This window comes from Chinchilla lanigera, unplaced genomic scaffold, assembly GCF_000276665.1.
Source record: "Chinchilla lanigera isolate Chin_1 unplaced genomic scaffold, ChiLan1.0 scaffold00048, whole genome shotgun sequence".
NCBI lineage: Eukaryota > Metazoa > Chordata > Mammalia > Rodentia > Chinchillidae > Chinchilla > Chinchilla lanigera.
This window is the reverse complement of record NW_004955449.1, coordinates 4,618,583-4,645,489: the sequence shown is the minus strand read 5'-3', so window position 1 is coordinate 4,645,489 and position 26,907 is coordinate 4,618,583. Positions and strand designations below refer to the sequence as shown.

Sequence of the window (26,907 nt, the reverse complement as noted above, 5' to 3'; positions counted from 1 at the left end):
GATTTAAAAATTAATCAAGATCACTTTATTCAATTTTTAGTGTGTTTCCAAAATTTCCATTCTGTTGCAAATATGTCATTCAAGTGGATTATGGAAAGTTAATTCTGGGGGAGAAAGTTTTCCTCACTTCAGTACTAATTCATTATTTAATTACTGAAACAATGAATGACATGAATTTCAGTAATTGATTTTTCCAAGGATTTTTGTGCTCAAGTTATGTATAGCCTAGAGATATTGGTGAGTAGCATTTGGCCTGTATTTTGTGAGAAAAATGGAAATGGAAAATGGCATATGAGCATATGAGATTTAGATGGATGAGCATCTTTAAATCAAGCGTGGGTAAAGTACTTAGTAGGTGAATGCACCTAGTGTCACAATTCAGGTGTATCGTAAGTCTAAACTTTGTAAGCAAATTATGTTCAAAATAAAAAGAATGCTTGCTATTCTTTTAAAAAATAAACTCTTCTGAATGCTCTTTATTTTTTGGGGGGGGGTCACTGCTGGGTTTAAGGAATATAAAGCTCAGCAAAAGAAAGATAATAAACCACAGGGACTAAAGAAAAACTTACACTTGGTTAGATGCCAAAGCAAAGAAGTTATTATTTCTGTAACTTTTAAAAGCACTTCGCTAGGTATTATTGGGGATTTAGAAGGTATGTATGAAAAAGTTCCTGTTTTTGAGAAATTTACAATTTAGTTGGAGACAGAAAATAATAACACTGTATAAAGCAGATTATAGTTTTTAAAATTGTCATACAGAAAAGTTACAGAACTTCAAGAGGGAGGATAAGCAAATTGAAATATAAAATGCTTCTTTCCCGTCTCAGGAGGCCTTTCTGGAAGAGCCAGAATTTAAGTTGCAACTTTTATGTAACATAAGCAGTGCTGTAGATGAGAGTAGTCCCTCATCTACCCCAAAATTGAGCATCTTGTTCAGCCAGTAAGGTGGTATGTTCAGGCTTTGAGCTCATATCTTTTTTTCAGAGCCTTTGCCCCTTTTATTGTTACAATGTGAGTTTAAGAGAGCTAAAAAGAGAGTGGGGAGGAGGGGAACAAACATTTGTTTTTCATATTATGATCCAAAATAACAGTGCTGAAGGAGGATAGAAGGCAAACATTGGTCATGCAAAAAGGAATTAGGAGTGCACTTAAAGGGTTTTTATGAGGATATACAGTATATTTAGGTGGCCACTATGATAAGCTTTTTAGCAGTTTTTCTCAGCACTTTTTCAGCTGTAGAGAGATTTTTTCTTTTTTGTTCTAAACTAATTTTTTTTTTTTTTTTTTTTGAGACAGGGTCTTACTTTATAATGCAGGCTGGCCTTGAACTCATCATGTAGCCCAGGCTGGCTTTGAACTTGCAGTGAACCTGCTGCCTCAGCCACCCGAGTGTTGGGATTACAGGCATGCCCCACCAGTTCTAAACTAATTTGAATATGTTTGTATTAGAAAGCGTATAGAATAGAGTATATACTTTTCTTGGAGAACAAAAAGTACAGAGAAAGCTTTATTTTTGCAATATACATTTAGAAAGAGAGTATTATGTTGTGGTTTTCAACAGGGATGCCCAAGCATGGTAGCCCACACTTGTAAATCCCCTTACACTGGGAAACTGAGGCAAGAGCAGTGCAAGTTCCAGCCCCACCTGGGAAACTTAGCCCAATGTGGGTTCAATTCCTAGTTCTGCACAAATAAACAAAAACTCCAGACAAAAACTAGTCATGGGTGATAGACCTGGGGCATGTGACCATTTTGTGTGTTGTGAGTGAAGTCAGAACATATTGATGGATAGGGCTTCTGACTGATTTTTTTTTTAAAAATCCTAGATATTACATATTAACACTTTGGTTAGGTAGTTTTTGTTTTTAACACAGAAGGAATTTTGTGCAGGAGGAGATCTTTCAAATATAACCTGAAATAATAAATTAGATTTAGTACTTTGAAGTATCCTCTAAAATTCCGCATAACTTATTATTCTCTGAAATATCATATGTGGTGATTAAATAAACAATTGTTCTTACATTTTAGTAAATATTTTTGCAGATATAGTGAAATAAAAGTTGACATTCTGGTTCTAACATTCATTTTTAAGAATTGTTCATGCTTTTGGTTAGCACCTTTAAATATACTATCTAGGAAATCTTAGTTTTTATAAGAGAATATAGCCATTAATTTTTTTCTACAGATTAGGCAACAGAAGATTTGTGAAAACAAAATGTATTGATCTCATTTCTATTCCCTTGATGAAGGAACACATGCTGGTCTCCGCTCGCTTTCTGTCCACTAGTATGAAATCCTTGTCCCTGCTTCCTCGCTGGTAGGTTTTTAGAAGTTCAGTGAGCAATGCAAATCGCTGAAGGGTGGAAAATCCCTGGTCACACAGAGGCCTTATCAGCAGCAGCCAGATGGAGCTCTGAGCGGGAACATTAGCAGTGTTAATTGCTTCTCTTCCCCAAGAGAAAGGATTAAAGCATCCCTTTAGAAGTGGGTGGCCATGTGCAAACTTAGGAATATTAATATTTTTAACAATTGTATTTGCAAGTAAATACATGAAACTATCATTTCAAAACATTCTGTGTTCAAAATATAAGCAAAAGCCAATTTAAAATGTTTTGTTTTAAGTAAGATACAGTCTGTTGAATTCACTTGAAAAGAGTAAGCTTGAAAATTAATTTTCTTTTTTTTTTTAAAGGGGGGAGATATCTCATTATTACTGTCAAATGTATATCTTTGCTGTAAACCAGTTAATTCAGTTTTAGTTGTAGGAAAAAAAAAAGGCTTGTAAATACTGGTGAGGTAAAACACAACTTAAATTATAACCCAGAACTTTATTATTTTGGCACAATTTTTCATTTACTGTTTTTGAGTAAGTCTTTAGATTTCTGCATTAATTTGATTTTTGAAATGTCAGTTCACTAATTATTGCTATTCTGTTAATAACTATTACATAACTTGTAATTTCAGATTCTATGAACATACTGATACTTATCAATGTCAATAAATATTGTATTTTAATAAAACTGTAATTTTAGAAGTGTATAAAAGAGTGCTGTTATTTATATATTTTGTTCATAGCCACTGTGACATTAGTGATTTTGTTTCTTAATACTGATTTCCAAATGCCATCGAAGCTCCAATGAGTGATAACCATTTCTCTGATAGGAAAATTGGTATGCCCTTGTGTTTTGTATGCCAGTAACTACCTACTCAGTGGTTGACACTGGAGTGCAAATTCTTTCATCAGATTCGTATGCAGATTTATGAAACAGGTTGCAGTTTTTTCCTACGGCCTAGTTTTTAGTATTTGCCTACAGCTGGGACTTTGCAATAATGACATGATGATGTGTGCAATTTTTTTGCAGGTATAAATATGAACATATAAGTTAAGGATGGATAAATTCTGTTTCCCTTTCATTTTTAAATATCAGATAAAATATGATTACTACTGATATTTCATAAACTGTGCTTTTACAAATAATAAATTTGGGAAATTAATTCAGACATACCAATAAAGGAAATTAAAAAGGATCTTTTCAGCCTAACAACTGAGATATGTTTTAATGCTTTACTTACAGAACCAATTTGGAACTTGAATTGATTCATAGAGGAGGCAATTTGTGTTCTGGTGGTGCAAGCACAGCTGGAAAAAGGTCTTGTTTAAGTAAGTTGTTTTTCTTTATTTTTGGTACTGGGAATTGAACTCAGGACCTTGTGCTTGCCAGGCAGGCTCTGTGCTGCTGAGCTGTGTCCCCGGTTAAGTAAATTAAACAGTGTTAAATTTTAAAAATCTGTTTATATAAGTTTTGAAAGCAGGCAAAGTGGTCTTTTGGTGTTTTTTCAAATTCTGATTGTGTTAATATATGATCAGTTTTGATAGTAATATGTATTTTAACTGGTCAGTCTTATACTTAGAGGAATCAGATGAATAGCTATTTTGGTTCTAAGATTGCTCAGTATATGTCATACTAAATGGTCAGATTTATCTTAGTTCACAACTAAATTATTATTTTGTGGTATAAAAATTGTCCTCAAATTTAAGTTCTTTTAAAGAATTTTTACATTGAGTTGATTTAAGGAAAAATTTTTAAAGAGAATTTATATTTCCCACAGATTTCTATTATGATATTGTGCATATTTGGATGTATGTATTAATATGTTAAAATTGTAGTTGTTGACTTTTAATTATGTATATATTTAACAAAACAAGTGTGATTCTCCAAAACTGTGTGTAAAGGTGTATTTGACTGAAGTATGATGGAATTTAGAGTAGGTTTTTCATGAGCGTAGTTTTTCATGCCATCACTGTTTATTCACTGTTTAGAGAATTAATGTGAATACTCTAGAGTAATATTTAAGGCACAATGTAGCAAATGACTAGAGTTGAAATGTTACCTATGTGGTATAGGAAATAAAAATTGCTTAAAATACATAATATAATCTTCTGAAAAATGAATGTACTTTCTCAAATACTCAAAATAATTATTAAAAATTATCAGTGTATACTGGCTTTTCAACAAAATATGTATATTATTTCAAAAAGATAGAATTCAAAACAAATGATTGTATAAAAACAAAATTTCTAACATAAAGATACAAACATGAAATTTTAACTTGTTTTAAAAATTTCTATTGTAATTTTAATTTTTATTTTGAATATCAGTTAATTCCTAGAACTTAAGGTTTTGTTTTTTGTTTTTTTTTTTTTTTGGTTTTTCTCTGGTACCGGGGAACTTAAGGTTTTGGAAGTTTTTTATTTTAAATGAGTACTTAGTGTATTTTGAGCCCTTGAAGTATATACTTAAGCACTGTTTATAATCTGTACTTCAGGGGAAGTTGTTGATACAAAGGGGGAAGTTGTTGATATAAAGGAGTTTTAGTTTCTAATGTTTGGATTAGTAGATACTATCATTTTAGTTGCATAAATTATTTTTTCTTGTTAATTTATTCTTGATTGATGTTTGGGATTGGTCATTAATATTCTAGAAACTTATATTAGCAAGTGCTTATGAAAGGGATTTTAGTTTTCTGTTTAAACATTTACTCCAGTTTTTTCTCAGAAGCACTTAAACTTATTCAAAGGCTTGTAAATGATGAAATTATTGAGAATCCTGAAAATAGTAATAAAATTCTAGTGGCATCTACTTCAAAAACCACACTCAATTTTAAGTTACTACACTGATAGTTACTTTCAGATTTTTGTTTTTTTGTTTTCCCTTTTAATGAATAAGCAATTTTAATGTGCCATAGGAAAGATCATGATGAACTTGATCCTAAATATAAATTAACATTGTGATTATTTTTGATATGATTTATTAGTTAATTGCTTAATATGTTATGTATGCTTTATTTATGTAAGTTTTTCTTGGAAGTCATTTGTGTAGAATATATTGTTTATTGTGTAAGGTGCCACTATTTTGTAGTTATATAAACTTAATGTTTTGGTTATTTATTCATATCTAAGTCAGTTTAAGTTGAACATCAGTGTTTCATAGGATCCCAAGCTCTTTCTTTTTCTCTTTTTCATCTTCCAGTGGAAGTTCAGTACTATTATTAAACAGAGTTCTACCTTTTTTTCTAGAGAGTTCTCATATATAATTTTCCTTTTCTTGTCCACTGTCACTACCTTTTATATCTCATTTTTAAAGTGTCTTTTTTTCATCTTTGGGGAAAGTGAGCGCTTTACAAACTATAAGAAAACTTCTACTTTTATTATTCTAAGAACAGTACACTCTGGGAATGTAGTTCCATCACAACTTTGGGATCCACATAGTTAGGAAAACTTTTTTTTTTTGAGACAGCATCTCACTATGTCATTCAGGCTGGCCTTGAGCTTATTATGTATCCCAGACTGGCCTTGAACTCAAGGTAATTCTCCTGCCTCAGCCTCCTGTATGCTGGGATTACAGACATACACCACCATGCCCAGCTACTCAGGAAAATTTCTGAAAAGGATTGAGCAATGCCTGAAATGAAATTGTGGGACACAGAAACATACACACAGTGTTTGGGGGGTTTGAGAGCAGAGAGAATACAGTGGCCAGTGAAAAGTGATTGTTTTTTTTTTCCTACAGTAATGAAATTCAAATATTACCTAATATATACTGGGAAATAAAAAATGAAGTGGAACAATGCCATTCAATACATGTATCTTTAAACAAATTTTTAAATAGTTGAGGTAAAGTTACTAGTGTCCAATCAAAATTAAAGGTATATTCCTAAATTTGTATCTGGGAAATTTTCCACAGTAAAAAGTGAGCAAAACTATTTCACATAGTAGCATACCATGGTATTTTAATAATCCTTTTACCAGGAGCTGCGGTGTCAGGGCCAAGAGGGGCTGCAGCTGGAGCCAGTGGCTGAGACAAAATTGAGGATAGGGTCAATTCTGAGTTGGTGGAAATTTTGAGTGAAACCTGGAACCCAAATGAACAAATTGTTAAGGAACAACTTCTGATAATGAGTCTGCGAGTCATTGTGTGCATAATATGGAGTGTTCTCAACCCAGACCTAACTGAATGAGGAGTGGCTACTTGCTGTAGGCTTTGGGTCAAGACAGCAGTTTTATACCTTCCTGCTGGTTCAGAAGGGAGTATGTAGAACCAGAAGCAAAAAAGGGAAGCACCTGACTGTTGCTTTAAATGACTATATAAATTACGCTTTCAAGAACAAAATACAGTGAAATAGAATTGTTATTTGGATTGGACATTCCTTGTATTGAAGACCATACCTTGTGAAGCTTTCGGAAGTGGGATTTGGAACCATCATTGGTGCTTATATCTTGAACTGAAGGCATGAGTGAATTCTGGTTGTGTTTCAGCTGCCTCATTGCAGAGCAGCTTCAGCCTGAGTAGCCCAGTTTAATACAGTGGCACATGAAAAATCAGATTTGCAAGCTTTGGAGGTCAAAATTGAATCATTAGATTACTCATGCATGGATGTTGGAGATGATTCATTATGGCAAAATACATGCTTTCATAACAGAAGAGTAGTGTGAATATATCATGATGTGATAATGGTGACGACAACAACAGTAACTACTTTGATGTAGGCCATGTGAGCTTGTGACAGTGAAATGGAGCAAGAATCAACTGATACAAACATGATAAATGCAGACCTCCTTGATTCAGATGAAGAAAATAGCAATGTGAGTACAGAGTTGATGGGTCAAAATGTTGGGAAATGGCCACACACCAAATGGAATGATCCAGTGTTAGAACTAGCTCCAAAAATATTTTGAGGGTCTTGGCAGGGGTGAAATGTATTGGATAGAATGGCAGCAATGCCATTCAGTGTTGAAAGTTGAAACAGACAAAGTGCTACAAGATGCTGTGGCTGTGCATAAAGGCTAAAATGCAGGTAAGCACCAATATAAAGGTGCTTATGTGTAAGCACATATTCAAAAATGTATTTATTGTAACACCTCACTAGCTGAACTGAAAGCATTCATAGGTCTGCTGTACTTAACAGGGATTTCTCATGGTGATTGCAGGAATGTAAAAGATGTAGGGAAAAATGATGGGTTAAAATATGGCATAAAAGTATATACCCTTATAGATGCACATACTTCTTATGATTTCAGTTTAGACATTTATCCTGAAACGCATCCATTAAGTTCTTACTCATATGATAATAAACCTAATGGTGTTGTGAACAGCCTTGTTCCCATCTCCCAAACTAATTGGAATGTGACATTGGACAGTTGGTTTACCAGTTTCCAATTGATGTTACATTTGCTAACAGAGCACAAGTAGACCAGCGCAGGAAGTACACAAGAACAAAGCAGAAATTCCAAATGAAATGTTGCAATTTCAAAACAGAGAATTGGATTTCAGTATTTGGATTTCAGAAAGATATAACATTGGCCTGACATATGGTAAAGAAAAACAAACCAGTACTGCTGATGTCAACCTTTCACCATGATGGAAATAAGGATGGGGAAACCTCAACAGAACAGAAGCCTGAGATGGAAACTTTCTACAGCAAAACCAAAGGTGGAGTAGATGTTGTTGATGAGTTATACAGTAACTATGATGTCACTTGAAACACAAGCATTGACCAGTGGTTGTGTTTTACTCGATCCTAAACGTGTGGCATAGTTTGATAGTTAACAAAGAGAAAAACAAATGCAAAATATCACAGAGAAGTTTTCTTGGAGGATTGGGTCTGGAACTCATAAAAGATCACTTACAGCAGAGGAAATACAAAATGTTTCTGCCCAGGGAACTATACAAAAAAATTGTGGGACACAGTGGTGAGCTGATGGTACAGGTGCAGCATCACAAAGACTTACTACAACAGGAAAGCCAAAAAGATGTCAGCTGTGCTGTACAAGAAGGTACAGGAAAACGAAGCATATGTGCTGTCAGAGTAAGTGATACTTACGTATGGAACATGCAGTTATGTGTGAAGACTGCCTTGGCTGGGAGTTGCAGCCAAGTTGTTGGTAGATTTTTGTTTGTGTTTACGTTGTAGTTCACATAGATTTTTATTTCTAGTACTGTCTTTTAGATTTTGTAAACAAGTACACAGATAGGAAAATATTGATGTCTATTCTAAGCACTCTACACTTTACGTTCATTTGTTTTTCATTTTTTGAGACAAGGTCTCACTGTGTTGCCTAGGCAGGCCTCAAACTCACAGCAGTCCTCTTGCCTCAGCCTACTGAGTGCTGAGATTACAGCGCATGTGCCACCATGCCTAGCTCATTACACATTTGATATTTTATTTTATTGATAGCTTATTTCCTTGCTAAGTGCATGTTGTACAATATAGTAGGAAGCTTCTGATAAAACAGGAAGAGAGGTGACAAGACTGCCACATAGGGAAGGAAAGCTAAGCACACATGATGTCAATGTAGTTTTTGTTAGCAAGTACACAGCTGATTTGAAAATGTTTATGTCTATTTTAAATGCGTAATATATTAGGAATTTAATAATTTATTGACATTTTATGTTCCTGTTAACTATACACTATGTAATATAATAAGAATCTCCTGACAAAACAGCAAGATCCCTGAGATGTCAATATGTCCTACAAAAAGGCCAGGAAAGCAAAAGACATATGCTGTCAGTGTAAGTGATGTGTATGGAACGTGCTGTTGTCATGTATGCAGGCTGCCTTAGGTGTGATAATTGAAGTAAAGGGTTTGTTTGTAGAGTGCTATTGGCATTTTCATTGTACTTCATATAGGAATTTATTTCTGATGTTCTTTTTTAGACTTTGTACATCAAAAAGCAGTCAATATTGAAAATGTTGGTGCTTTTTTTTGATAAACAAAAAGTGTTAAAACTCAAAAAAATACTTTACCTATAAGTTTAAAGTTTGTGAAGTACTTTCACATAAATTATTTGATCTTCCTAATGACCAAGTGAAATAGGTGTGATCTCTGTTTCATAGAGAAGGAAACTGAAGTTAGAGTGGCTGCTTTGCATCTGGAAAATGTCAGAGCTTGCCCATGAACCTGGCTCTGCCAACTCTCAAGTCAGTTATATAAGACCTATCTCCTTCCCTTAAGTGTCCCAAAGGGTACAGGATCTTTAAGACCTCTTTGCCCACAACTTAGTTGAAGCTTTCCTATTGAATACTACTGACTTGTGAGCTTTCTGGGCTCTGCTGTGTTAATCCTTTTGCTTATCTTGTCTGTTTTCTTTTACCAGCCTTTCACTATGAGTCCTATTTTTGTTTTGGACCACTTCTTCAGACTCTTCCTCAAGTCCCCTGTTCTTTGGTTATCAGTTAGTTCTCCTTTATTCCTCACCAGTTTGGTAGCTGATTCCTCCTTGATCCTGCTGAGAGTCATCTTTGTCCCCTAACACACATAGCACTGCTGCAGTGTCTCTGTCACAGCGCTATACCCTTCCTTACCCACCGGGAAATGTCAGGCATTTAGGGCCATGGGGTTGGCAAATGGGACAGGTGCTAGGTCATTTATTGTAAGACAGAAAATGTTAAATTCTAATAAGGCTATGGATAAAGTTGTAGAAAATTTGGAGGTTTGGGATCCTATCTGTCTGATAGAATCAGTGAAGCTTTTGGTGCACTTGACATTTGAATAAGGCTTTGAAAGATAAGTGAGGTTTAGAGTTTCTGTTACAAATCTGTGTATACACTGGTAAATACTCTCAGCTTGGTTAGCAACAGATGTAAGACCAAGCAGATATAAAAACTGTAGGCGTAACTTTTTACTTAAAATATTAAGGTTACTCTGTTTACTTCTTCACTGACATGATTTGAAAGTAGGTAAGAAACTATAGATTCCAGCTCACAAATTTTCAGCATTTTTTTGCCCTGACAGTTTAGTGTCTTCTCAAATAAAAATTGTTGAAACCATTGACAAGTGCCATTTTGATAAATTATTAATTCTGGAGTACAATATAAAAATACTTATTTTTAGGTAGAATATCTTTCTATATCTTTACATTTGACTTTCTGCTTATTCTGTAAATTAAGTTAGAAGCCAAAGTTCACATCTCAAATGAATTCCATGACTGTAGAGATATTGAAAATTAAATTTCAGGGCTGGGAATATATACAGATCATTAGTAGAGCATGTGACTAGCTTGTGCAGGCCATTGGGTTCAGTCCCAGCACCACAGATAAACTAAATTAAACTTTAGTCAACTGAGGCTACAGAGACTAAGGTAAATTTTTGCTGTGACAGTTTTATTTGGGAAGTTCTGACTGACTGACTTTTGTAGAGTTTATGATTTTAAGAAATGATGCATAATCACTAAGTGAGTAACTCCCACCTGTGTACAGTACTTAGAGCAAGCAACTCAGTTGAGGTGTGTACAGGCAACTTAAAATAGTTTTAGTTGCTCTAAGAATGAATTTCTTGTAACTTAGAATAATAGAAAATTACTTTAACATCAATTTCTCCCTTCAGGGAGGAGTTTTCACAGAATTACTGTTAAGTAGTCTGGCTTTATTCTTTAACACTTACAGTAAAATTCTGACAAAATATAAAGAAAAAAATTTCAAATTTAAAAATAGTGAATTTTGAACCACAACTTTTTTTACTTTATTTTTGGTTACCATATAAAAATCTTATCAAAATTATTACAGTGCTCACAGAGTATAAATTAATACAAAAATATAACAGTTGTCTCCTGAAACCAGTGACCTATCAGTTTTTATTGTTAAAAGCTGACTTTGTGGTATTTGAGAGTGTTTTCTGCTGAGGAGAGGAAGTTATTTGAGTCACATAATGTATTTAGGACCCACATGAAAGTTATATATTTTGTGGAAACAGCAGTAGGTGTGTGCTCAGGCAAGTCACTGAATATTTTGGGTTTTAGTTTCCTCGCCTGTAAAATGAATGGCTTAGCCGAGATGATGAGTATACTGAGAAATGTTCATGGTCACTAACTGTTGTTTGCACATTGGAGCTCCCTGCCCCTCCTCTTCCTCCTTCAGTCAGCATCATTAGCATTCAGCATCAGAGTTAAATAGCCAGACTATATTCTAGTAACTTTTTTTTTTTTGAGACAGGGCCTCACTATGTAGTTAAGTCTGGCCTTCAACTCATTGTGTAGCCTAGGCTGGCCTCAAATTCACCGTGATTCTCCTGCCTCAGCCTCCTGAGTGCTGGGATTACAGGCATGGGCCCCTGTGCCCAGCTGTAGCAAATTTTTGAATTATGTTTAAGACAGTCTATAATCATTCACTATAGAATATAGCAAAACATGAGATTTTTTTTCTTTTGTTGTTCTTTTGATACTTGTATACAGTTTTGGTTTTTTCTTTTGCCTTCTATTTTAAATAATACATGATTAAAAAATCAAGTAGAGGTTGCCTATGAAGTAGCATGATAAATAGAATCAGACTTTGAGTTACAAATTACTTAAGAAGTCATTTAATATAAATGTTATCTAGCTTGAGCATCTCATACTGTTCTGTTACTCTGCTTGGACATTTTCAGTGATAGGCTAGACTTGGTAAGCCATTTAAAGGATAGTAGTAGTAAGAAGCAACCTTGTGTAGGCTAGATAGATCTGATTCAGGACCAAGTACTTGGGTTTGTGTCCTTTCTTGACTCTTTATTAATGGCTGGATGTTTTAGGACGTTATTTAACCTTTTGCATTCTGTTTCACATAATACCCAACCAGCGGATAATTGTAAGAATTCAGTTTCATAGCATATGTTCATGCCTCTATGGATTCTAGATCTTATCATTGCTATTTCTACTAATGCAGCACTATCACTATTAAAATTGGGAGTGTATGGTAAGGATGCAGAGCATGATTACAGTAAATTCTAGCCTCATTTTTGTCTTAGTCCTTTCAGACTGCAGTACCAAAATATAGGCTGAGTGGCTTACACACAACAAAAATTTACTTCTCACAATTCTGGAAGCTGGGAAGTCTAAGATCGAGGCACTAGCAGATTCAGTGTCTGCAAGAGCCCATTTCCTTATAGAGAGCTATCTTTTCATTATAACTGCACATGGTGGAAGGGAAAGGGATCCCTTTGGATTTTGTTTTGGGGCACTGATTTTCTAGATCTTACCTCTTAATATCACCTCAGAGGTTAGGATTTCAACATATAAATTTGGGGTCTGAGAGATCGTCTTTTACAAGTTCTTTTTTAAGCATCTACACAATTTATTGATCAGTTAAGAGATGAGGTTAGGAGGACAGGATGAAATTTATTTCCATCATATTACTTTATTGTAAAAAACTACATGATTAATTTTGGGAGGTTTGGGTTAAGAGGGGTAAGAATGTGGTCTGAAAATTTGAGTTAGAGGAGTGGCTTTAACTGTTTAAAGACTTTCTGGAGGTTCTATGGTTTGTGGTCCAGATAGCCAAACCTTTCTGCACATTTCTCAAACCAAGTGCTTCTGCTGTAAGGGTATAGAGGTCCTCAGACTTTACTTAGCTTAGGGGAGAGTGGTTCTTTTGTAGTGAGAATGGACGCACTCACCTCACTCCTTGCCCTCTGTTTTAAATGAGGTACTTAAACAAGTCCTGGATTTATAGTATATAAATATAGTATAGGATATGTATATCCTCTTGGGTAAGGAGGAGATTAGGAGTCCTGATCTTAGCTATCTCATCCCCTTCTGGGCCTACCCATATATGTAAGCAGAACTGTGCCCTCGACTCAATGCCATGTTATAAGGGGACAAGGGAGGCTGCTTGCCACTTCCACCTTAAGTAGAAGAACAGTTTGTTGAAGCTAATATTAATACCTGTGATACTTGGGGGTAACAGGAGAACAGTGACAGGGAGTGGAAGCATAGGGCTCTATGAGGAAGGAGAAGAACATAGCAGAGAAGTGGAAAGTGCTAAAGACAGCCCTTGCCTTTGGTGTTTTTCTTTCTCACAGAGGGAGGAAAAACCTCTCCAAAGTAAGTAAAATGTCGCCATCCTACCCCCAAACTTGCATGTGCCCTTACTCGTTAGCAGCAGCATTTCTATACAGTGCTGAAAAGCATTTTTGTTAACAGCAGCATTTCTATGCAGTAGATGCAGTGGGCTGGAGTTAGCTGTGTTTTCTGGTCCTATTATTATCTGTTGGACTTAGGAAAGTCACCTAACATTTTACCTTATTGTGGAAATGGGAATGATGATACCTGTGCTGAATATCTGATTAATGAAAGGATCAATAGATAAAGGAACTAATTTTTATACATTATTTTATTACATATAATAGTAATTAGTGAACTTGTCTCTTAACCCTTCAAAATTCCACCATAACTCCCACTTCACCTCCTGCTGTGCCTTGCCTGGAGTGTTTAGGAGTGGGATAGGGAAGGGTGAGTCAGCCTCCATCACTCCAGGACATGGACATCCTGTCCACTGGGTTATAGATGTTCATTTTTACTGAGAGCTGTTCCGAGACTTTATTTGAGATTCTCTTGCCCCCTTTCTTCATGGAAGATGTCTCAGGGATGTACAGAGGAGCCAGGGGAAACTGGCTGTTCTGTGAGAGGTGTATATGCACACCCATTACATTTACTCTGGGATAAGTGGGCTAAAGCCATTGCTTCACTTTGATTACTTAGTTACAAAGAAATAGAGCTTTTTTCTCCTCAGTGAGAGTTTTCTCATTGGCAGTTACTTAACCAGTGGTGAGTACACTAATAAGATGGAAATATTGAATGATCTGGATATGCAGACCAGTTAAGTTTACTTTTAGTACATTTTAATGGTGGTACAATTTAAAATAGAACCAAGTATTTATATAAGTATTTAGTGTAACTCTTTTCTTTAATATGTTTATGTGTTAATGACTAGCATGAGTTATATTAAGAAATAATCTACCTGTAAGAAATACATGTTTAAAAGTAATTGACAGCGACACAGAATTCTGAAGTTGATGACAAGTCAGTTAATATCTGTTTCAAAGCCAATTTGAAAGATTTTAACACATAACAACGTAGAGTTTAGTTTTTTAAGTGGGTATGCTCTTGAAGTCATAAAAATTGGTATCAAGTTAATATGTATATATGGCTATATATAAAACTTAATTATCAATAAATGTTTTATAGTTTTTTGTAAATTAGTTTTTTCTTAATGTTGTTAAAGATAAAATTATTAATTTTTACTTTTTAACTCAACCTAAGAGTTCTTAGCATTAAATCTTAGGTTTTCTTAAGAACAAATTGGCCTTTCAGTGTTGTTTGTTCAATTTTGGTAATAATGTGTCTGTCTTGTGATTAAGGACATTTTGATACCTTAGACTTGTCACAGTTGTGAAGACTTTAACTAGGTATTGAAGAAAGTGTAATTCTTTTTCTCACGTGAGTTGTCACAGAAGCCAGCATGGGAAAGAAGACGGTAGGAGCAAGTAGGTCAGGCTCTGCTTTACTAATCAGAGTCGCTTTCCTTTGGTGCAGTGAAGTTGGAGCTGATTAGTTGGCGCACTTCCTGGTTACTGAGCCAGTGTGTCATTATGACAAGAAAGGGAAGAGTATAGAAATAAAACCATCGTGGATGTTATGCTTATGTTTTTATAGGAGTATGGCTTTATTCATACTCGAGGAACAAAGATAAGGAGATACAATTGTCTTCCTCAGGAAGAACTCAGCATTTAGTAAGAGAGGAAACCGTGAAAAATATTTACAGTGTTGTCAGAATTGCTAACATTGACCTCAAGATACAGAAAATATATAAAACAAGGGATAGTATTTTTCTGAGGTATTGGAGAAAATCTTACAGAGGAGCACATGAAGTACCTCTTGAAAGGTAGACTGAATTTGGAGGACAAAGAAGGTATAGTGCTATTGTGGGCTAAGAGAACAGCTTGCAAAAACAGAGTGAGACAGGGCACACTGAGGATATTTGAAAAGGAAGAAGAAAGATTAAGAAATGTGCCAAAAAAGAAGATAGGTGGTAGCTCACTGAAGGACTTCCACACCTATTTCTTTAGTGGTCCACCAATCAACTGTGAGATGTCAGTAGATTCACTGCATAGAGTGATTGGAAAGGTATTGAAGATAGTGGAAAATTTGGGTTAGGAGACAACCCTAATAGTGAGTAGTACAAATTGGCAAGGCTGTACCATAAAAGAAGGTAAGTTACAGGAGTGGAGGAAAACAAACATTCCTCAATTCAGGTTGAGCCTGAGGATAATCTAGATTCTATAGAAACCATGTGGGTAAATGTTTCACAGTTTACCTTAAAAGAGAATGCAAAGTAATTGGAACTTAAACTTGCTGGATTATAATGGGCAGAGTAGAAAGTAGATTTCCTTATGACTTAGCTAGAACTTTTGAGATAGTTTTATTTTTGAAGAAGTATGTAAACTTTCTAATTATGTTGTCTTCAATTTACTTAGATCAGCTGTTCCACGTATTAGCCTTACACATGCGGCTTTATAGCATTGACTCTGAATATAACCCCTGGAAAAAGCTCACCCAGTTAGTAGAAGATGTGAATTCACAGTAAGTATTAAAATCAGTTAAAGTTCTTTTTGAAAAAAAGTTATTAAATGTAAAAATAAAATTGAATTTTCTATATGAATACATAAATACTTCACATTTTATGGAACATGTATATATACAATAAAAGTTGAAAACAATTTACCACTGTGCTCTTTTTAAAGAATCCCATTTGGTTTTTATACAGGTGAAACCTTTATATGGAAGCTCATGACAGCTGATTATCCTTTGTGTGTCAGAATGTCGGACTTGTGTGTCCTTTGTTGATTAGTGGATTCAGATAGCCTTAGTCTCATTTCTCCCTTGTGAAGTTTGCCATTAGTTCTTCACCTAATGGTTTTAGCAACTTCTAATGAGTCCAGCTAAATCCATTATTTCATTAGGTGTCACAAAATCGTAATTTTAAAAAGTCTTTCCTTTTATTACCTGAATTTTTTAAAAAAATTTTATTTTATTAGTACATGTTTGCAGTTTATGCAGTTTACAATCACCTTGGGGAGTGCTTACATGTATATACCACAGCTTATTTCTTTTTTTAAAATCTGCCTCTTTTTCCTTCATCCTCTCTTCTTCCTCCTCCAATTCCCGTCCCATTTTTTGTTCTTGTTGAATGAGCTTGTTATGGCATACAATATTTACATTAATTGAAGTTATTAGGTTCCTGTACATGGGATATCTTTATTCTACCTGTTTCTCCTTCCCCTCCTCATCCCTTGTGCTTTTTTTCCTCGGATCACTTTCCTTTTGCAAGGGATCTGTCTCCTTGTCCCCTTCTATCCATCAGTTATTATTCTGTTTGTACTTTGCCTCACTCAAATGAGGGATACCACATGGTATTTAAGCTTGTGTGTCTGGTTTATTTCACTCAGCATTATATTCTCCAGGTACATCAATTTTCTTACAGATGTATCAAATCTGTCATTCTTTATAGTAAAGTAGTATGCCATTATACATAGATACCACATTTTCTTTATCTAGTCATCTGTTGATGGTCATACTGACTGTTTCTGGGTTTTAGCTATTATGAGTTGTGCTGCTATAAACATTGGTATGCATATATCACTGTAGTATGATAGCTTAAACTATTTGGGGAAGATACCTAGGAGGGGGATCACTGGGTCATCTAGAATTTCTAATTTCAATTCTTTGAGAAATCTCTATACTGATTACCATAGTGTTTGTACTAGTTTACAGTTCCACCAACAATGAAGGAGAGCTGGGCCAGGGATATAGCTCAGTGGCATGGTGCCTGCCAGCAAGTGCGAGGTCCTGAGTTCAATTCCCGGTACACACACAAAAAAGGAGGGTTCCTTTCTCTCCACAGCCTTCCCAGCATTTGTTATTGTTTGATTTTTTGATTATTGCCATTCTTTCTGGAGTAAGATGAATTCTTAGTGTTGATAACCAGTTTTTCCAGTACCACTTGTTAAATAGGTTATCTTTCTTCCAGTATACCTTTGTCAAAGATCTAATCACTTAATGTGCCTGGGAAAGTTTCTTTATCCTCAGTTCTGTTCCATTGACCCATGTATCTGTTTTTGTTCCAGTACCATGCCATTTTTATCACTATAGCTTTGTAGTATAGTTTGAAGTCTGGTATAGTTATGCCATTTGCTTTGCTGTTATTGCCCAGAATACTTTTGCTATTCCTGGTCTCTTTTGGTTCCATATAAATTTTAGGATTTTTTTTTCTAGATCTGTAAACTATGCTGTTGGTCTTTTTGATTGGGATCAGGTCTGTGTAATAGTTTTGGGAGTATGGTCATTTTGGTAGTATTGATTCTGCCTATCCAAGAGCAAGGGACATCTTTCTGTTTTCTGATGTCCTGTTGAATCTTCTTATTTAGAGTACTGTAGTTTTCTTTATAGAGGTTTTTCACTTCTTTTTTTTGTTTGTTTGTTTTTTTCCGGTACTGGGAATTGAACTCACGACCTTGCACTTGCCAGGCAGGCACTGTGCGGCTGAGCTAAATCCCCAGCCGCAAGGTTTTTCACTTCTTTGTTTAGGGTCATCCCTAGGTATTTCATTTTTCTTGAAGGTACTATGAATGATATTATTTTCATAATTTCCTTCTCATCCCATTCATTGTTGGTATACACAAATGTTAATGCTTTTTGTGTGTTGATCTTATATCCTGCTAAATTTTGGAATTTGTTATTGTAAGAGTTTTTTGATGAGGTTCTTTGGGTTTTCTATGTAAAGTGTCATGTCATCTGCAAGTAATGATAATTTGAGTTCATCCTTCTTTATGTATCCTTTTATTTTTTTTCTCTTGCCTAATTGCTCGGCTAATGTTTCAAGTACTGTGTTGAGTAGAATAGGTGATAGTGGACATCCTTGTTTTGTTCCTGATTTTAGGGAGAATGCTTTTAGTTTTTCCCCATTTAGTATGATGCTGGCTCTTGGTTTGTCATATATAGCTTTTATCATATTCGGGTATGATCCTTGTATACCTGTTTTCTTCAGGGTTTTTATCATGAAGTGGTGTTGGATTTTGTGGAAAACCTTTTCTGCATCTATTGAAATGATCACATTTTTTTTTAACCTTCTGTTTATATGATGTATTACGTATATAGACTTAAATACATTGAACCATCTTTTCATTTCTGGGATAAAACCTACTTGATTATGATGTAAATTTTGTGTGTGTGTGTGTGTGTGTGTTTTGAGACAGGGTTTCACTATGCAATTCAGGCTGGCCATGAGCTCACTTTGTAGCCTAGGCTGGTCTCAAATTCATAACAATCCTCTGGCCTTAGCCTCCTGAGTGCTGGGATTACAGGCATGTACCACCATGCCCAGTTTACAATCTTTTTGATAATACACTGCATTTCATTTCAAATACTTTTTTGAGAACTTTTGCATCTATTTTCATTAAGGAGGTTGGCCTATAGTTTTCTTTTTTAGTTGGGTCTTTATCTCATTTGGGGATCAGGGTGACACACAGTGACTTCTATAAATGAGTTTGGAAGAATTCCATCCCTTTCAATTTCTTTCAAGAACTTGAGGAGTGTTGGAGATATAACATCCTTAAAGGTTTTGTAGAATTCAGTAGTGAATCCATCAGGTCCTGGGCTTTTTTTAGTTGATAGATTCCTTATTACTGTATCAAGTTCATTGCTTGCTATTGGGTTGTTGTGCATGTTTATGTCTTTTTGGATTACTTTCAATAGTTTGTATATGTCTAGGAATCTGTCCATTTCTTTAACATGTGATATGGAATATTGTTTTTGAAGTAGTTGCTGTCTTCCTGGATTTCCACAGTATCTGTTGTGATTTCAACTTTTTCATTTCTAATTGCATTGATGTGAGTCTTTTCTCACTTCTCTTGATAAGTCTGGCTAGGGGCTTATCTATTTTATTTATTCTTTTGAAGAACCAGCTTTTTTATTTGTTGATTTTTTTTAACTGTTTTTTAAATTCTCAATTTCATTCATTTCTGCTCTCATCTTTATAATTTCCCTTCTTAATTTTGGTGTGGGGCTGCTTTGTTGTTATTTCTCAAATATCTTAAGATTTCTTATAAGGCTATTTGAGCTTACTCTGTTTTCCTAGTGTGAGCTTTGATTGCAATGAATTTTCCTCTTAGAGCCGTTCTCATAGTGTCTGTGAGTTATACCATCATTGTTGTTGACTTCCAGAAATTTTTTAATTTCTTACTTGATTTTTTTTTTCTGTGACCTATTGGTTATTTAGCAGTATGTTGTTACTTTTCCAGAAGCTTTTGCCTTTTCCAAAATTTCTTCTGTCATTGATTTCTATTTTCATTGCATAATGGTCTGATATAGTATGCATGGAGTAATTTCTGTTCTTTTATATTTACTTAAGCAGGCTTTGTGGACTAGTATGTCATCTGTTTTGGAAAAAGTACCATGTGCTACTGAAAAGAATGTATACTCTGCTGTAGAGGGGAGGAATACTCTGTATATATCCTTTAAAGTCCATGTGCTTAAGGGTGTGGTTTAGCTTTGAAATTTCTTTATTGGTTTTTTGTTTGGTTGATCTATCTTTGCCAAAGTGGGGTATTAAAATCCCCTACTATGATTGTATTAGTATTCATTTGATCTTTTAGTTTCAGAAGTTTTTGTTTTATGAAGGTAGGTGCCCCATTATTTGGTGCATTTATTATATTTATCAATGTCATTTCTTCTTGTGGGATTGTTCATTTAACTAATATATAGTGATCTTTTTTGTCTCTGCTAATCAATTTTAGCTTGAGATTTACGTCCATACCTGATACTAGAATTGCTACCCCTGCTTGTTTGGGGGTCCTGGAACATGAAAAATTATTTTCCATCCTTTAGTTTTTAATCTATGAATACCATTTTCAATTAGATGAGTTTCTTCAGTACAACAGATTGTTGGATTCTTTGTTTTGATCTAGTTTGCCATCCTTTGTCTTTTAATTAGAGAGTTAAGGCCATTAACATTGAGAGATTACTGAGATGTGTTTGTTATTTACTACTATTGTTGTCTTTATCTGTTGGTGTATTCTTTGTCTTTTCCTGATGTTTTTTGTTGCTGTTTATCCATTGACCTCACTAGTTTCCTCTGTGTTTGTAGCTGTGTCTGATTTATTGTTTCTGTCCAGAATATTCTTAAGTTTTTTCTGGAGCTGTTTTAGTACTCATATGTCTTCTGAGCTGGTCCTTTTCATCGAAATACCTTACTTCTTAATCTGTTTTGAAGGATAGTTTTGCTGGGTTGGAAGTTATTTGCCCTTAGGGCTTGAAATACTTCGATCTCTTCTGGTCTTCAGAGTTTGTGTTGAGATGTCTGCTGTGATTCTAATTGGTTTACCTTTATATGTGATTTTTTGTTTTTGTCTGGCTGCTTTTAAAATTCTGTCTGTCCACCCACCCCCGAAATCTGGTAATTTAGTAAGGATACGCTTTGGTGAACTTATTTTTTTCACCATAATTGTTGGGTGTTCTGCAAGCATCACTTACTTATATTTTAAATGTTTTCTTATATTTGGGAAATTTTCTTCCATGATTTCTATAAACATATGTGAATCTGTCTGTGCTGTTTTTGTTTTTTTCTAACTCTGATCATCATCTAGTACCTGCTAGATAGTCATCCCTTATTCTCTTATTTTCTGTCTTCTTTGAGCTTTTTACTTGTAAATCATTCTTTTGTCCTCAATCTCAGACATATGTCTTCACATTTGTCATTTCTGCAGTGTATGAATTCAGTGTAGTTTTTAATTTCAGGTGTTGCTGTCTGACATCATTTTGAGTATTGTATATCCTATTAAACCTGTCTTTCAAATTTTTACCTGTTTTGGTTAGCTTGTCCAGTTTTTTCCCTGTTTCCTGAAATTCACTGTGGGCGTATTGAGTGAAATTGCTATGAACTCTTGGTTTATTTCTTCTTTAAATTCATCTATTTTCTTTATGCCTTCTGTGAACTCTTCATAGATTCCTGCCACCTAGTATTTCTTTTCTTCTTCTTTTGTGACCCCTTGCTCTGCCTTGGGAGGGTTGGAGGGGGCAGTTCAGAGCTTTTCTGTTTCTTTGCTTCCCCATTCTCCTATGTATACCCGTATTTATTTGTTTCATATAGATAGCTTTCAAAAATTATATATGGCCGCTTTTTTTCTCTCCTCATTGTTTTGGGAGGGTACTTTAGGTTGGGGACTAGAGAAGTGAGGAGAGTTTGTGGCATATATGGAGATTTTTAGTAGGATGTTGCTTCTTCATGAATAATTTTCAGCTTTGTATGTTCAGTGCTAGTATTTACTCCTATTATTTACTTCAAGTGGTTTTTTTGTTGTTGTTGTTTTGCTAAAGGAATTACTGCTGGTTTTAACAGCACTCACAGATTTAATCTCGTAACACTTCTATATGATATTCCTTGCAGTTACACCTCCGCACTTTGTCTATTGTGCACACCATGGAAGTTTAGTATTTATAGTTGATGTGCAGTGAGGTAGGTGGGTTGGAGAGGAGAGAATGGGAGGTGGTTGTGTGAGGAGTGTGAGACACTAAGGGGGAGGTCTGAAGGAGTGAATAGTAGATGAGAAGAAAAGGTTCGTGTGAGGTCTGTTTTTATTGGAGTACTTTTAGTTGTTTAAGGGTCAGTATTGTGAGTTTTCAGAGGGTATTTTGTGGGGTCAGAGGCAAGATATGAGAGAAAGGGGGTTTACTTTGTGGTGGAGGAAAGCGATGTGGTTGTCAGAACTTGCTGATAGGGAGGACAGTGAGGTGGGTGAATATGAAAGAGCCAATGACTTAGGATGGGGAGGATTGAGGAATAATACTAAAGGAGATAGAAGTGAGGGAGCTAAGCATGGGGAATTTAAAAACTTGGGAGGAGGAATTTATGTGTTTGTAATAAGAATAAAGGAATATGTTCATAATAATGTCTTGGGAGTTGAGGTGAAGAAACTAGATAGGGAACTTCGACAAGAGAGAGAACCTAGACACCTATTAAATCAGAGTCAAAGAACAAATACACAAAAGAAACAACCTAATAAACATAGGAAACCACCAAAGAACATGACACAACCCCACATTACTAAGTAAATCCAGAACTATACAAAAACTGAAACCTGTAGAATGTTCTTTGTTTTTGTCCAGTATTTCCTAAAAGTTAGATTCAGGTTATAAATTTTTTGCGGGAGCGCTACAAACTAATGTTCTGTTCTTTTTAGTATGTGAGTGAGTATTTTGTGTTTATAAACAGAATTAGCAAGCTATGAGTATTTTACATGTTAAGGTAAGGAAAAACAACTTTTCTTGATATCACCTAGTATTTTTTTTTCTAGCTAGACTAAAAACTCAAGGACAAGATGGTATAGAAACAAACTATAGAATGCTTAACTCTCTGAGGCTGAAAGATGTTCATCAAACAAAAAAGAAATCTAAGCTTAATAATGGTGAACTAAAAGTTTAAAGTACAGACATAGGTACTATACCATATACTGACTGCTGGCTTGTGTCATTTTCAGGCCCTGAGATTTAATAATAAGCATTAGGATAGTAGTAAATGCTGTAAATCACTTACTCAGGATTTACCTTATCCTAGGACTTTTTCATGCTTTGCACAGGTATAGATGTAAACTTGAATTTTACTTACTGCCAATAACTTCTCTCCCTTCTCTTCTTTGCTCTCTTCTCTCCCCTCTTTTCCCTTCCTCTCTTCTCTTCTTTGCATGTAGATGTCCATTTGCATCAGCAGCTTTTGTTGCAAAGCCTAGCTTTCCTCCATTGTTTTGCCTTTGCTCTTTTATCAAAGATGACTGTTTTGATCCATTGATCTATTTGTCTGTTCTTTCACTAATACCATACTGTCTTAATTACTATAGCTTTATATTAAATATTCAAATTGGGTAGTATCAGCCCTCCATTTTTGTCTCTTCCTTTAATATTTTTTATTAACTATTGTGGGTTTTTATTTTCTAAATAAATTTTAGAATCATTCTGTTGATATCTATAAAATAGTTTTTTAGGGCTTTGATTGGGATCTCATTGAATTTGTCGTTCAACCATGAAGATACGACATTTTGATAATATTGAATCTCACTGTCAACAGACATGAAATGTCTCTTCATGTAGTTTTTTTTTTAAATCTCATTCTGAGTTTTGTAGTTTTCCTTGTATAGCTCTTACACATATTTTGCTGGATTCATACTTATGTATTTCAGTTTTGGGGGTACTGATACAATGTTACTATGTTTTAAATTTTAAACTTGTATTTGTTCATTGCCAGGGTATAAGACAGTGACTTTTGTTTATTAATCTTGCGTCCTTCTATAATCTCTGATTAGTTCCAGAAGTTGGAGTCATTTCTTTGAGATTTAATGTTATCTGTGAACAAAGACATACTTTTTCTTACCCAATATGTACATGTCTTGTTCATTTTCTTGTTTTATTGAATTAGGTAGTACTTTGAGTATGATCTTGAAAAGGAGAGAGAGAGCAAGAGAGAGAGAGAATGAGAATGTGTGTGTGTGTGTGTGTGTGTGTGTGTGTACATCCTTACCTTGTCCATGATCTCAGTGGGGACAGTTGTGTATTTTTAAATGCACATTTAAAAAAATAACTATCACAAGGATGGCATTAAGCCCATAATCAAAATTTGTGGTTCACCTTAATAGAGAGATCACCCAGCCATTCATTTATTCTGATTATATGCCTATCTTGTGCTGGGAAAGGTCCATCTCTATGTCCTTAAAGTGGTTATTTTTATCTTACTGGCCAAATAGCACTGTTATTGTTTTATTACTTTATGATTATATTTTATTTATTGTATAATATTTAGAATTTATAAAAATGTTTAAGAAAATGAAAATCAAAATTTTTATTACATAGCAATTACTCTTAACATTTTTAGACATTTCTTTACAGTCTTTTTTGCTACATATATTATGAATTTTAAACTACTATTCAATCATAATGTATGAGTTTCAAATCTGCTAGCTATTTATATACTTATTTATTTTTGGTACTGAGAATTGAACTTAGGACCTTATGCTTACCAGGCAGGCGCAGTGATACTGAGCTATCTCTCCAGGCCCCTGCTTTTTAAATTAACACATAACAACCAAATTCTTATTTACTAGTTTCTTTTTGTTAATCATTTAAATCGTTTCTCCTTTTCTACCATAATATCATATAATATTATGACATATCAGATATAATCCCAGAAATACAAAATAACGTCCATATACCATAGAGGTGAAAGCACAAAAATGTTTAAAATTTTTATTGTTTTACTTGATAAATACTGAGTGTCAGCCTCTATCTTACAGAGTACAAAATTGCTTTCAAAAGACTTTATCAGCTTTCACTAGGAATGTAAGCATGTCTCTATATCTCTAAATCCTGCACTTGAACATTTTTTTTTAGTTAATATGGTAAAAATTGGATCTCAACAGAAATTTATTTGATTTTTGATATAGTTGAGTATTTTTTGTATTGTATTATATAGCTGTTTGTATATGCTCTTTATGAATTACATTTTTAGAACCTCTTTTCATTTTTCTGTTGGCATCTTTTTAAAGTTATCTGAATAATTTTTATGTTATAAAATACTGTAGAGAATTTTATTATGTCATAGTTGCTGGAAATATGTCTGCCTTTTAACTTTCTAATCACTTTTCTGGACATATTGAAATTGAAAATTTATGTAGCCAACTTACTCAGGCTTTATGTATTGTTTTTTTCTGTTTCATATGTAGAATATTCATCCTAAGGTCTGTTTTTTTTTTTTTTTTATAACCAGTGTGTTCGTTCCCAGCCTTAAGATTTGTAGCATTTACCCATATTTTCTTCTTAGAGTTTTCTAATGGGCTGATTTTTAAAAAATGTACTTGGAATTTATTTTCACCTAAATATAAAACTTTTTATTTGCAAGTAGCCAGCTAATTTTTAAAGCAGTTTTGTATCTCACTTATTAAAACTAAGTGCTTGGATATCAGCGGTCTTTCAGAAAGAGCCCTTAGTGTTGAAAGATAGGGAGCATTAGAGTCTGAAAGAACAACAGTGTCGCTAGGTTGTTCAGAGGAAAGAGCCCTTAGTGTTGAAAGATAGGGAGCATTAGAGTCTGAAAGAACAACAGTGTCGCTAGGTTGTTCAGAGGAAGAAGCTAGGTTGTTCAGAGGAAGAAGCTGTGAAGAAGACTAATCAGAGAGGTAGAAAGGAACTTGAGAGTTTCACAAGAGCCAAGAGAACCTCCCAGGCAGTACTGTTCAGCTGTATCTAAAGTCAAGGTAAAGGTCAGTAAGATAAGGGTTTTAAATGTTCACTAAATTTTATATTTAAGAAACCATTGTTGATCATATGGAAAACTAGTTCTGTGGGGGATTTAAATAATAGAAATGGCGCCCCTTAATTTATTCTTCTTTTGTTTTCTCCCTCCCCCTCTTTGTCTCCATTCTTCCCTCCCTTCTTTTTTCCTTCCTCCCCTCCCTATTTCTTTCCTTTCTTCCCCCTTTCCTTTTCTTTTTTCTTCTCCCCCTATTTAATTTCTTCTCCTGTTTCCCTCTGTTTTCTTTTCTTCTACTTTCTTTTCTTTTCTCTTTCTTTTTAAAACTTTGGGCTTGTAAAGGGGAGAGGAGCTTAGAGAGACTTGAGAAACAAGATAGTAGTAGGATTTACAACCTTGGGGAGGAAGACAAATAACAGTATACTGAGACGTTTGGAGAAATTCAAAGAGTTGTCTTCCTTTGGCAGTTATTAGCCTTATAGCAGCAAGGATTGATTTATTAACCACCATGTCCACTGCCTGGTTTATAGTCAGTGATCCATGAATATTTGTTCAATGATGGAGCCTAGTAAAAGAGTTGAATAATTTTTGCTCATCTCATCTTCAATCAGAAGGGTATCATTCCAAATTTAGCCAGTTCTGGACACTAAACATTTACTTTTGTTGTCTGACACCAAAAATTATGCCTGCAGTAAGAAAATATATGATCTTTTAGGGCTAAGGACATAGCTCAGTAGCTCATACTTACTTGCCTTGCATGTGAGATGCCCTGGGTTGGATTTCTAGCACTGAAAAAAAAATTGCCTGAATGCTTTTTAAAAATTATTTTAGAATAAATTCTATTTAATTTTTAACATGTTCTGTGTTTTTTATATTTCTATACATCCCTAAGGCTACTTTGTGTTTTAAATTCTGTTGTGCTTATCATTACCTTGTTTTGAAAATTTCCATATATAAGAGATTTTATTTGAATTTAATGTTAGCCATAAAGTGGAAATATCTTTTTAATGGATATTAACCAGGCTTTTCACTGTGACTTGATTTATAAACTGTACCTGTCTGTTTTTATGGCATGAACTTTTTTATTCCTTAGTGATTTGTTTGTGATAGTGTCCTATGAGCCTTCCTATTTGTTGTGAATTTAATTTTATGTTGCATTTAATGCTTCATTTAATTTCTGCAATTTTGAGGTCAGAAAGACTTATATTCAAGTTAACATATCCCACCTGTTTATTTTGGTAAGACAATAAAGTTTCTGTATGAGACTTTCAATTTGGAAAAAGGAAACATATGAGTGTGAAAATTATA

General features: G+C 34.5%; 1 protein-coding gene across 1 annotated transcript in view; it reads left to right on the top strand.

Annotated features, from left to right (window-relative positions):
* Positions 1 to 26,907, top strand: part of Ubr3 (ubiquitin protein ligase E3 component n-recognin 3 (putative)) — a 190,361-nt gene that overhangs the window by 127,985 nt on the left and 35,469 nt on the right. Inside the window, exons 31-32 of the mRNA XM_013518691.1 lie at positions 3,576 to 3,661; positions 15,785 to 15,890. Of these exons, the coding sequence (XP_013374145.1) occupies positions 3,576 to 3,661; positions 15,785 to 15,890 (192 nt within the window). The remainder of the gene's footprint in view (positions 1 to 3,575; positions 3,662 to 15,784; positions 15,891 to 26,907) is intronic.